Raw genomic sequence first — 14,219 nt, 5'->3', positions numbered from 1 at the left:
CACTGAGCCCTCATCCACAGTTTGAAACAACATACCCACTGGGCACATGGGAACTAAAATTACAATCTGAATTTCCGAGTCAGACTCAGATTTGTGGAGATGGGAAGTGTCCCTTTTCTCACTCTCGAAGTGGGACTGAAAATTGGTGCTGTAGAGTCATACAGTCATAGAGATGCACAGCACGGAAACAGACCCTTCAGTCCAATTTGTCAATGCCAACCAGATATCCCAACCTAATCTAGTCCCATTTGCCAGCACATGGCCCATATCCCTCTAAACCCTTCCTATTCATATATCCATCCAGATGCCTTTTAAATAATGCAATTGTACCAGCCTCCGCCACTTCCTGTGTCAGCTCATTCCATACATGCACTATCCTCTGCTTGAAAACGCTGCCCCTTAGGAGTCTTTTATATCTTTCCCCTCTCACCCTAAAGCTATGCCCTCTAGTTCTGGACTCCTCCACCCCAGGGAAAAAACTTTGTCTATTTCTCCTATTCATGGCCTTCATGATTTTATAAACCTCTAAGGTCACCCCTCAGCCTTCAATGCTCCAGGGAAAACAGTCCTAGCCTTTTCAGCCTCTCCCTCTAACCTCAAATCCTCTAACCCTGGCAACATCCTTGAAACTCTTTTCTGAACCCTTTCAAGTTTCACAACATCCTTCTAATAGGAAGGAGACCAGAACTGCATACAATATTCCAAAAGGGCCTAATCAATGTCCTGTACAGCCACAACATGACCTCCCAACTCCCATACTCAATGCTCTGATCAATAAAGAAAAGCATACCAAATGCCTTCTTCACTATCCTATCTACCTGTGACTCTACTTTCAATGAGCTATAAACCTGCACTCCAATGTCTCTTTGTTCAGCAACACTCCCTAGGACCTTACTATTAGGTGCTAAGATTTGCTTCCCCAAAATGCAGCACCTCACATTTGTCTAAATTAAACTCCATCTGCCACTCCTCAGCCCACTGGCCTATCTGATCAAGATCCCATTGTAATCTGAGGTAACCTTCTTCATTGTCCACTACTCCTCTAATTTTAGTGTCATCTGCAAACTCACTAATTATATGTCCTATGTTCATATCCAAATAATTTATATAAATGACAAAATATAGTGGACCCAGCACCAATCCTTGTGGCACTCCATTGGTCACAGGCCTCCAGTTTGAAAAACAACTCTCCACCAGCACCCTCTGTCTTCTACCTTTTAGCCAGTTCTGTATCCAAATGGCTAGTTCTTCCTGTATCCCATGAGAGCTAGCCTTGCTAACCAATCTCCCATCGGGAACCTTACTGAAGTCCATACAGATCATATCAATCACTCTGCCCTCATCAATCCTCTTTGTTACTCTTTCAAAACACTCAATCAAGTTCATGAGACATGATTTCCCCATGCACAAAGCCATGTTGACTATCATTAATCAGTCCTTGCCTTTCCAAATATGTGTAAATCCTGTCCCTCAGGATTCCCTCCAATAACTTGCCCACCACTGACATCAGGCTCACTGGTCTATAGTTCCCTTGTTTGTCCTCACCACCTTTCGTAAATAATGGTACCACGTTAGCCAACCTCCAGTCTTCTGGCACGTCACCTGTGATTACTGATGATATAAATATATCATTAAGGGGCCTAGCAATCACTTCCCTAGCTTCCCACAGAGATCTAGGGCACACTTGGTGAGGTCTTGGGGATTTATTCACCTTTATGCATTCCACGACATCCAGCATTTCCTCCTATGTAATTTGGACATTTCTTTCAAGATGTCACCATCTGTTTCCCCACATTCTAGATCTTCCATGTCCTTCTCCAAAGTAAACACTGATGTAAAATACTCAATTAATATCTCCTCCATCTCTTGCGGTTCTGCACAAAAGCTGCCTTGCTGATCTTTGAGGGACTCTATTCACTCCTTAGTTACCCTTTTGTCCTTAATGTATTTGTAAAAGCCCTTTGGATTCTCCTTAATTAAATTTGGAAAAGCTATGTCATGTCCTCTTTTTGCCCTCTTGATTTCCCTCTTAAGTATACTCCTACTGCCTTTATACTCTTCTAAGGATTCACTCGATTTCTATTGTCTTTACCTGACATATGCTTCCTTCTTTTTCTTAACCAAACTCTCAATTTCTCTCATTATCCAGCATTCCCTACACCTACCAGCCTTTCCTTTCACCCTAACAGTAATATATTGTCTCTGGACTCTCGTTATCTCATTTTGGAAGGTTTCCCATTTTCCAGTCATCCCTTTACCTGAGCACATTTGCACCCAATCAGCTTTTGAAAGTTCTTGCCTAATACTGTCAAAATTAGCCTTCCTCCAATTTAGGACTTCAACTGTTAGATCTGCTCTATCCTTTTCATCACTGTTTTGAAACTAATAGAATTATGGTCGCTGGCCCCAAATTGCTCCCCCACTGACACCTCAGTCACCTGCCCTGCCTTATTTCCCAACAGTAGGTCAAACTTTGCATCTCCTCTAGTAGGTACATCCACAAACTGACTCAAAATTTTCTTGTCCATACTTAAAAAAGATCCTCTCCATCTAAACCCTTAACGCTATGGCAGTCCCAGTCTATGTTTGTAATGTTAAAATCCCCTACCATAACCACCCTATTATAATGCTATCCCTTATCAAAAATACCCCCCCCCCCACCCCTTGCCTTCCTTTCTATCCTTCCTTTGGCATTTGTATCCTGGAACATTAAGCTGCCAGTCCTGTCCATCCCTGAACCACATTTCTGTGATTGCTATGATATCCTAGTCCCATGTTCTGAACCATGCCCTGAGTTCATCTGCCTTCCTGGTTAGGCCTCTTGCATTGAAATAAATGCTGTTTAATTTATCTGTCCTACCTTGTTCTCTGCTTTGTTCCTGCCTGCCCTGACTGTTGGACTCGCTTCTTTGCTCAACTGTACCAGTCTCAGACTGATTTCTTTCCTCAGTATCTGCCTAGGTCCCAAACAGCCGCTCCCCTTTATTTGTTTAAATCATCGAGTAAAAAGTGAGGTCTGCAGATGCTGGAGATCAGAGCTGAAAGTGTGTTGCTGGTTAAAGCACAGCAGGTCAGGCAGCATTCAAGGAACAGGATATTCGACGTTTCGGGCCAGATGAAACGTTGTATTCCTGATGAAGGGCTCTGGCCCGAAACGTCGAATTTCCTGTTCCTTGAATGCTGCCTGACCTGCTGTGCTTTAACCAGCAACACACTTTCAGCTTTGTTTAAATCATCCCAAGCAACTTGAACAAATCTCCCTGCTAGTATATTAGTCCCCTTTCAATTCAGGTGAAATCCACCCTTCTTTTACAGGTCACTTCTACCCCAGGAGAGATTCCATTGATCCAGAAATGTGCATCCTTCTCCATTACACCAGTTCCACAGCCATGCATTCATTTGCTCCATCCTCCTATTCCTACACTCACTAGCTCGTAGCACCGGGAGTAATCCAATATTATTCCCTTGAGGACCTCTTTTTTAAATTTCTGCCTAACTTTCTATATTCTCCCAGTCCATCCCCTCTACATTTTCCAAAACAACATACTCGTTTGAAATGGGGATAGCCACAGAAGACTCCTGTACTACCCGCCTACCTCTTCTATCTTTCTTAGAATTAACTCATCGACCTGACTGTATCTGTGACTTTTCTCCCTTCCTGTAACTGCCATCCATCACACTCCTTAGCTCTTGTAACTTCCTCATTGCCTCTAATTGTCGCACCAAGTGATCCATTTGGTCTGACAGATTTGCAACCAACATTTATTGCAGATATAATACTCAGTAACCCTTAAACTTTCCCGAAACCCCCAGATCCGACAAAAAGAGCATATCACTCTACTAAAGGCCATTTTGCTCCTTCCAATCCACAGACCCAGAAAATAGCACTGTCTTATTGCTCTACAAAACACTGTTCCATGCTAACTTCATGCAAATAGCTTATATTTTTAAAGTTTAATCAAGAGACAGACCCCAATAAAAACATAATCAAGAAAGAACACATTTTACTTACTAATGTTGATTTACAGCCAGGCTATAATTAAAACTATTTACTTATCTGTTTTTGTGCTGTGACCTCTCCCAAACAGGTTTCTTCAACCTCAGTTGTGAATTTCACTGTTTGTTAAATTTTCCTACATACACTCCAATGTCCAGTGATACATGAATTCAAACAGCAAAGGCAGTAACTGTGCAGGTTCACTGCTGTGTCAGTTAGCAGTGTGGGTTTCTTTCTCTCTCTCTCCCTTACAGACCATATGCTTGCTGCCTTTGTCTGTCTGTCTCCCTTTTAAGAACACTGTTGTTTTGACCTTTCTTTTCTCCAAATTTCCAAAACAATTGCAACAGCGTATAAAACAGTGATTGCTACTCCTGGAATTTGAGGAAATCACTTCCAACACCTAAAGTACCTAGAAAAAAAGGGGCAGCCTGTTACAGTCAAGAATTTTTCCCATCCTCCATCTTGGATTACCCAGAATCCTTATAGATTTTTGGCATTTAATGCAAGGACCATAGCTTTTTGTTTTCTCTGTGTTTTTGATTGCAGACTGAAATGAGATAAAAATGTATTTTAAAGCCATGGATTGTTGAAAGATTACTGCCATTTTATATGGGATGTTTACACAGCTGCTTGTCTTCACCACTTACCGGACAAAAGAGCAGTGCTCGGAAAGCTAATGATTTCAAATAAACTGTTGGACTATAACCTGGTGTTGTGTGACTTCTGACTGTGTCCACGCCATCCAATGCTAGCACCTCCTCATCATGGCTTGTTTAAGCAGTAGGGGAAGGCGGTTACAGACAGGTGTTGTGTAGGAATAGGGATTTGGCCAGCAACAAGGTGGTGATTGGTCTGAGAGCTAGTGACCAGTTATCGATGACAAAGGCCTGCCAACTGGCAACAAATAGATCATTAACTCCCAGGCAGCTGAACAGTTTATGGCTATGAATGGTTGTGCAGAAGGAGTTGGATTGCTGGAAATAAAACAGTGGTGTTTCTGCACTGTAGTCAAAAGAATCTGAAGCCCCCAACATATCCAGTTTATATCCCCATATCAATTGCTATAAATTGTGTCTTTTAATTAGTACACCAGCAATCCTTAAAAGTGTGAACCAGTCACTCAGCATCTCTTGCAAACAAGTGAAAGTGCATGGTAATTGAAAAGTGTCATTCTGATCAGCAAAAGGGTGGGTGTGTGTGTGTGTGTGTGTGTGTGTGTATAGGTGTTTATAAGTGTGCTTGTGTTTTAACTGGTACAGTTATGTATTGATGATTGATAATTGTTTATTTGTAATTAGAATTAATTTCTTTTTAATGAGTAATAATTGTTGTTAGGTATAGAAACCTGGTCCATGCTTTCTGTCAACCTAAATTTGAAGATCTGATAAATTCGCTATTTTTCATATTTTTAAATGCTTTACTTTTTGTGACAACTCTGGAAATAGCAGGGCTTGATTTCCAGTGTGTTACTCTAATGAGGAGTAACAATTACATAAGTTAAACTTATATGAGCCCTTCATTATGAGAATTCAATTTATTGACCATGATTCCATGCTCTCCTATTGGAAACACATACCAGAAACATCAGGCATTCATATACCAACCATTTAAATTAAGTGCGTCCAATAAATGATTACACCACTTATTCCAGCTTAAATATCTTGCTAAATAAGTAATTCTGTTTAGAGTTATCATAAAACAACAATCTTTCCATACTCAAATTTCACGAAAATACGAGAGTATTTGTACTGTACCTTCATAGCATGTCGCAGTTCATGAGCATCAAAAAAGGCTGGTGGATACATCAGACCTACCATTACCTCTTTGAAATGGTCAGACAATTTCTCCTTAAGGTCAGTGACCAGATCCTGTATTTGAAAGAAGGTATGTTCAATCAGGAGGAACATGCAATTAACTGCAAGTTGTTTTGTCAATAACATGTGCCAATTCTTGGGAAGTGAAATAACCTATTTATTAAAATGTTGTGTATTTGAAAAGATGCAGCAAACTTTGAATTGCACTTTGAAATTAATGAATGTGAATAAGGTAAACTTGAATACCAAATCACATGAGACGATGTTGTGGCAGCTAAGAAATTATATAAATAAGCATCATGATAGTATGATCTTACACCAAGATGTTGCTGGTGATTTAACTGATGGAGTGTTAGGTTTGGTACATATGACTGATGACACCCAGCTTCACTTCACCACCACCTTTCTTGACCAAGTCACTATTGCTAAATTGTCAGACATCCATTTTTGATGTGCACAAATTCCTTCCAACGAAATATTTGATTGAGCAAACTAATTGTCTTTATCCCTGCCATAATTCTGTTCTCAGTCCTATACATTTCTCTGGCAATCATCTGAGGCTGAACCAGGATGTTCATAACCTTGGTATTATTTTTGAACCCCAGAATGAGCTTCTGAACATGCATCTGTATTGACAGATTCTTGATGAAGAGCATATTCTCAAAACGTCAACTCTCTTGCTCCTCGGATGCTGCCTGACCAGCTGTGCTTTTTCGACTCTGATCTCTAGCATCTGCAGTCCTCACTTTCTGCCTGTTACTAAGACCACCTATTTCCACCTCTGTTCAGTTCCTCCTTGAGGTCATTTGATGATGAAACTTTCATTTATACCTTCTTACCCCTAGACTTGACTATTTAAATGTATTTTTGTTAGTTTCCACTCCCCCTCCCCGTAAACTTGAAATCATCCAAATCTCTATGTATATCCTAATGTGCTTCCAATCCTGTTGCCCATCACCACTGTGCCTGGTGACCTACACTGTTCTCAGTTAAATAAGGCCTCACTTTTAAAATTCTCACCCTTATTTTTAAATCTGTTTATGGCCTCACCTTTCCTATCCACTCTAAACACTTCAGGTTACTTAGTGTTCTCCAGTTCCAGACTCTGCAACACTTCCAATTTTAATTACACTAGATATGGCAGCTCTATCTTCAACTGTCAAAACCCAATACTCTGGAATTCACTCATTAAGATTATCTACCTCTCTTTTATCCTTTAAATTCCTCTTTAAAATGCATGTGTTTGACCAAGCGTTTGACTAGCTTCCACAACATTACCTCATGTGGTTTGGTGTTCAATTTTACTTTATAATGCTCCTGTGAAGCACTTGAGATGTTTTATTATGGTTCAAAGGCATCACAGTATATAACGGTTGTTGTTGTAATTACTGTTTGATCTTACTTCTGCACTGGAGTATTAATTCAATAGTTTCTGGCAATATTGGAATAATAATGAAATACTGAAATAATGGTAACAAAGGATCAAAGTACAAAAAACAAAACTACCCACTTAGGACACATATCGTAAAAGCAAGACCTTTGAAAATGTTCAAATGTATAGGGAACTAGATGAAAATATCAGCTGGAAAAGCACGTACTAAATATACCTCTTGTCTTGTTAGACAAATTCTGATAATACAGTTGCATTTATTTAATTGAAGGATCTGATTTATCAGCTTTTCTCAATAGGTAGAAACAGACTTCGGTCAAAGCCTGACTAATAGCATTCCAATTTAACATGCCTTTTGAGCTTTCTCTGCCGGTCTAAAGTGATGGAAGTGGACAGTGTAATCAGCACTACATTAGAATGTGCTGTATAAATACACTATTAGCTGCATCAGAACAGTTGGTCCCAGTTAGATCAGATTACAGCAACTTCTGATATGTTCCATTATATGACATGTGATGAAAAGTCTGCTAGACAATATTCCAGCACCCCCAAGAAATCTATAAAACTGCCCTAGGAACAGCAAGTTATCAACTCTATTATTTTCTATTTCTCTATGTTCCAAACTTGTCATTTTTCCACATGCAGAAATGTCAGAGTATGGAATGTAAGCTTGATACTATTTTGCTGATATATATTTAATGAATTTTTGAAAAACATTAAGTTTTACGTGACCTGCACTTTATTTCAATTGATAAATATTTGATATCTTGACTTTATACAGCAACATAGTCAAATGAAACAAGTACCAGAATTTTAATTTTTGTTTTTCATTTCCTTTAGTCAGCTTGGTTCAGTTTAGCAGTATCACCTCTGAAGGCTGTGGATTAAATTATATTTCCAGTGTTTGCACTGATAAAATTGCTCACCTTGCCAGCAACAGTCATGCCACATGAATGAATTAAAAAGTATTGTTGGTTGGTACTGCAATCGAGTAATGAGGGAAGCACTGTCCTTTTGACATGATGACATTTTGTCTACCCAATTCAATTGTTTACATGGATGAAAACTGTTCCTTAGCATTATCTAAAGGAAGGTCTGAAGGCTTTTTGGTATCTAGGTTAATATTACTCTTTCAGTCAACATATATTTATAAAAGAAGGAACTTTGCCGGTGGAGAAAAGAAGCTGTCATTGTCCATACAATAACATCTGCAATTCATATTAATTTATTGGAGTCTTTTGAGGCGTGCTATATAGCTAAATATAAATTACCTTTTAACGTGTTAAAAATGACATGCCTCAATGTTCCACACCAATGCAGTTCTGGAAGCATGAGTTAACAAAATAGAAGAAAATTGGGGTCTGAGTGATGTGGACTATGATGTGATTTGTGGCAGGATCAGACAAGCAGCCTGGCAAGGCCTAGCTTGACATCAAGAGCATCTCACTCCAACTTGCTATATTTTTTATACATTTGACGAGAGTTTCTCACTACTAAAAAGTCTCCATACCTTCCTTTAGACATGAACAATTGACTCAGGCAGTGTTCAGTGCCAGTTAAGAATGATTATTCTTTGCTAAATGCCATATTAATACCATAACTTAGGTCATTAATGTTCAGCTTCCTATGTTCACAACATGGAAATCAGAGCAGCTATCTGGTGACTTCAGCTCTCTGCTTGATTCAAATGTTCTCCATGTTGCTTAGGGCCAAGCAGCATCTCAGAGCATCATCTAACAATGCCACCCTCTCAGAATCCTCATGAAACCTTTCTGATCCACTTGCAGGAGATTTCTGCACTTTGAAATTGCACTTCAGGGTTGAAATACTGCTACAAGGACCCCACTCACAGATTGGACCAGGTTACATTTCAGGGCTCTGGGTGCTTGCTCTTTTAGTGTTCACTCCACTTAGCACCTTCCTGAGTTTTCACAGCATTCCTGTCTTGCCTTGCCATGCATTGTCTTTTGGTGCAGTTATGGAGCCAGGCAGCCTGTTTTGCTGGTCAGCAGCCCTTAGTCAAGGGAACCGATATCTTGCCATATGACACATTGCGATGTCAATCGCATAAAGCCCATCTCAAATGTCCGATATCTATTTTTCAAGTCTGCTTTCAGAATGTGGTGAATCTGTAAAATTCTTTACTGCGAAAGGCAGTTGAGGCGGACACATTAAATATATTTAAAATCATGATAGATTTTAATCAGTAAAGGAACTAAGGAACAAGAGTAGGCCATTCCTGATGAAGGGCTTCTGTCCGAAACATCGATTTTCATGCTCCTTGGATGCTGCCTGACCTGCTGTGCTTTTCCAGCACCACCCTAATCTTGACTCTAAACTCCAGCATCTGCAGTCCTCACTTTTGCCATTCAACCCTTTGTGCCTGTTCCATCATTCAATGAGGTCATCACCGATCTGTGAGGTAACTCTATGTACTTGCCTCTGGCACTTGCCCTTAATACCTTTGCTTAACAAAAAGCAGTCTGTCTCAGATATTAAATTAACAGCTGATACAGCATCCAATGCTATTTGTGAAAGAGAGTTCCGAACATCTACCATCCTTTTGGAATAGAAATGATTCCTAACATCCCTCCTGAATAATTTGGTCCTAATTCTCAGACAATGGCTCTTGAGTCTGTTCCATGACTTAGTTCTAGAATGCCCAACCATTGGAAATAGCTTATCTTTATCTACCCTGTCTTTTCCAGTTAATATCTTGAAGACTTCAAGTAGATCGTTTCTTAAACTTCAAAATTTTTGAAAAAATTTGGAATACTGCATTCATTTCTGGTTTCTCTACTAGAGGAAAGATAACTTGAAAGGGTTCAGAAATGATTTGCAAGGATGTTGCCAGTGTTGGAGGATTTGTGCTATGGTAAGCTGATTAGGCTGGAGTTATTTTCCCTGGAGCATCAGAGGCTGAGTGGTGATCTTGTAGAAGTTTATAAAAAAAACATGAAGGGCATAGATAGGGTGATTAGCCAAAGTCTGTTCCCCAGAGTACAAGAGTCGAAAACTAGTGGGCGTAGGTTTAAGGTGTAAGGAGACAGATTTAAAAGGCAACCTTTTTTTGTAGAGGATGGTATGTGTATAGAATAAGCTGCCAGTGGTGGAGGAGGCTGATAAAATTACAACATTTAAAAGGCATCTGGATGGACATGTGATAAGAAAGGGTTTAGAAGGATATGGGACTAGATTAGGTTATGATATCTGGTCGGCATTAATGAGTTGGACCAAAGGGTCTGTTTCCATGCTGTACATCTCTATTACTCTAAAAAAGGCTTAATTTGTATAATCCCTTATCATAAGGCAAACAGAGGTTATAGAGAAAAGATAGGAAAGTGGAATTGAGAGTTATTGGATCAGCCATGATCTCATTGAATTGATGGGCTGAATGGCCTTATCCTGGTCCAATGTTTTCTAGGTCTTATTTCAAGTTCACAGCATAGGATTCTTGAGAACAAGTTCAATTCTACCACTAGGTGGCATAGCATATCAGGAAATCCACCCAGGTTTCTATCAATTTGCCTCTTGGTCATTATCCATGCCAACATAATGACTCAGCAATTGCACACTCCTGCCCCCCAGCACCCCACCCCACCCACTCTGTAGTCTGCGTCTATTTATTTGTGACAATAAAGTGACAAAGCTAATGGTTTCTTTATCACATCTGTCAGTATGCCTAGTCCCAGGTGATCTGTGAACCCATTGGGACTGGCGCACTGCCGTTCCTTCCAATATGTTTTGTTAATTGCAAACATAAATCTGCAGCTGGAAGGAAAAAAGGTGCGGCCTTTAATTCTCATTGAAGTTCTGTGTGCTTCTATTTCTTCTTTTGAAATGCTAAATTGTGGCACACAGATTCAAAAATGAAACAACGCTCTCAGTATCTTCCTTTGACTTCAAAAGGAGCCCCCTAATTAAGTGAATTGAATGGGAAAAAAATATTCAGGCATGGTTAAAAATGCTGAAAACTACAAATAGAGCAAAACCATAGCAACATTCTATTACCCAATCTGATGGACCGCCTAGTTTAATACTACACTTAACGCTGCTTGATGCACATTTCTGCTCTGAGTGAAAAAAGCCATTGTCGTTGAACAAATGACAAAGAAAAATGGCAACATAAGATGCAACTGCCGATTTACTAACAGAACTATTTCATGGATTTTAAACTTATTGTGTTCTTCATGTAAAAATGCTTTAGGGATAAACTCTGAAAGTAAAAGTTTCTGGACTAGACTGTAAGAAATTGCCACTGGAAATTCTAATCAGTTTCAATTTTAACTAGAGCACCATCAACATGCTGTATTAAGCATTTATTAATTGCTTGGAAACTGCAGGAACTATGATAGACTAAATTTAGCCACTAGTACATCATTTTAAATCATCTCACAGAAGGACAGCAATTAAATGCATCCAGTGTACATTAGAATATAATTAATAAAGCAGTCAATGTATACTCTGGAAGGAAAAGGTTACACTGGGTTAAAAATGAATTTGCAAATCAGTTCATTCCTCTGTGTGAGTACAAGAAATCTCAAACAACTGCCAAACCATTCTTTGAAAGAAAATTAATTCCGGAGACATTTTGGCATTGACAATGCACCCATGAGAGTATTAATCCATTACAAAAATGAGGACTAATTAAAATGCCCCCCTACAATCACAAGGACGACTAGTTGGGGTGGGTAAGCAAGAACAAATAAGGAAAAATTTCGGTTATCCACACTTTACATATGTTAATTGTATCATGCCGAAGGGTATTTAGTGCCTTGCCTTTGCGAAATATTTCAGCATCAGTTGTTTATCGGAAATATACATAATAAGTAACTGGTCAGGCAAATAGTTCAGCTTGCTAACACTGAGGAGAATGCATACTTGCTGCAGTATCTCTCATAAATATAGTGACAATTAATTGTCCCAACGAATGGCACAATTTTAAAGAAATAGCATATTGGATAAGAGATATAAATTGGTAAACCTAGTAAAATTTTCCTTTTAATTTTTAAAAAATTGGCTTAATATTGTGTGCATGCATTTGCACCTGTCCAGTCAGCAATCATCATTTGTGTTAGCGGATGTATCATCTGATATACATTAGGTGAACATACATGTAGTAACTGTTATAGATTGTTCCCTTCCATTTAACTTTCCACAACTGGTGTACATTGATGACATTTATTTGATCATCATATGTTAACGTTTCCTGTGATGAAGTGAGCAAGTTATGAATACACTTATCAACATGCTGAAGGCTACATTGAAACATGTTGTATATTTCAGCAAAGGGAATATTTTCAAATCACACTATCGCTGTTAAAATATTTAAAAGAGGTAACAGTTTTACATCAATAAATCAGCATTGTTCATATCAATGAGAGAATTTACAGAGATATTAAAGCATTGAAATGTATGACGGAATTTTCCCATTTTCATTTAAAGCATTTTGCTAAGTATTTTACTTTTCTCAGGCAAGTTTCTATTTTGCATTTCAATAATTATGCAGTCATTCTCTTCGGCACCTTTCTTGGAGAATTGCATGGCCACAAATGTGGAAGTGCTTATCAATGTCCAAAGATGTGCAGGTTAGGTGAATTGGCCATGCTAAATGCCCATAGTGTCCAGGGATGTGGAGACCAGATGCATTAATTGTAGGAAATGCACAGTTACAGGGATAGGGTGGGGGGGGGGGTGGGGGGGTGGGGATAGGTCCAGGTGGGATGCTCTGTAGAGGTTTGGTGTAGATTCAGTGGGCCTGCTTCTGCTCAATGGGATTCTATGATTCCAATGCCAGAGCCTTCCAGCGTTAATTCATTTTTGTTATTTAAATTGCTGGCACGTGCCGAACTCTAAAGTAAGGTGATGAAGGGCTAAATGGTGTACAAGTTAGTCCGATAGTAGCCACAATTATGTGATGATGGTGGTGGCTTGCCAATGCCAAGCTGCTAGGACAGAGGGTGGAGGACGGTGGCAGCTGTGGAGCAGATAGGGACAGTGTTGTTGTGAAGAAACAGGTAGATGATGCTGAGAGAAGCATTCAGTTACCTACAGGCACCAGGTATTCCCTTTGATTTTTGTTGGAATTTGAGCCATTTTGGGGAGATGTGACTTGGAAATGATATAAATAAGGGGAATTGGGATTTAATGAGGTTCAAATGCACAGAAATAAGATAGTCACCATCCATGGGTAAGATTCTGAAGTTGGCATTGAAGTCTTGAGGGGAAAATTGGGCAAATTTGCTTTGGAATTGCATATCTGATTTGCTTTTTTGCATTCTAGCCATAAGTTCCCAGTTTCCTCACATCACACCCACGAGAGAAACTTTCCCCCGAATAGCTCTGAAACATCCAAAGCAACATATAGGAATTGACCAGAATTTGAACTTAATACTCTCTGGTCAATGTCGTGTGGTCTGAAAGTGGGTTGCAAAGACCAAGTGCTCTTTTCAAGTCAAGCAACGTTAGACACTGAAGGAATAATTAGACTGAGGAAGAGGAAGAGAGTAATGGGGAAGAGGGAAAGTAAAAGGTAGTAAGAGTAAAGAGGGGAGGGGATACATGAGAGAGGAGAAAAGTGGCACAAAAGAGAATGAGAAATAGGGGGAAGAAATGACGAGTTAAGGAGGAGAGGATAAGCATATAGGAAAATCTCCAGACGCAAACGCATTATGCCTGTCAGTCGGCCTTTCTGTCTTTCCACATCAGTGAAACAAAATTTCCAGGAAATTTTTTCCATGAAAGTGTTTTATTAGATGACACACAAGAAGATTAGGAAAATGATATTTTTTGAGATTGATGGATAAAATCTTGTGTCTTTGCTTCCAAACTTATGGTTCATGGTTAGAAGCATCTCTCTAAAAAAAATCTTCTACAGACAGGAAGGGTAAAATTCATCTCCAGGCTGGAACAGGAGCTTGGCTTTCCCCCAGAAATACCCACTTCCACATTACATTCCTATCGGCTCTGCCTGGTAATCAACATTGGATTACCCCATGAATGTCTAAAAGCTAAA

At 39.3% G+C, this 14,219-nt stretch overlaps 1 protein-coding gene across 1 annotated transcript in view; it reads right to left on the bottom strand.

The window, feature by feature from the left end:
• Window positions 1-14,219, bottom strand: part of LOC132818744 (annexin A10-like) — a 56,111-nt gene that overhangs the window by 33,841 nt on the left and 8,051 nt on the right. The window contains exon 3 of the mRNA XM_060829836.1: window positions 5,755-5,868. Within this exon, the coding sequence (XP_060685819.1) occupies window positions 5,755-5,868 (114 nt within the window). The remainder of the gene's footprint in view (window positions 1-5,754; window positions 5,869-14,219) is intronic.

Source organism: Hemiscyllium ocellatum, chromosome 1, assembly GCF_020745735.1.
Source record: "Hemiscyllium ocellatum isolate sHemOce1 chromosome 1, sHemOce1.pat.X.cur, whole genome shotgun sequence".
NCBI lineage: Eukaryota > Metazoa > Chordata > Chondrichthyes > Orectolobiformes > Hemiscylliidae > Hemiscyllium > Hemiscyllium ocellatum.
Note: the sequence above shows the minus strand (reverse complement) of the source record. Positions and strands in the feature narration are given on the sequence as shown.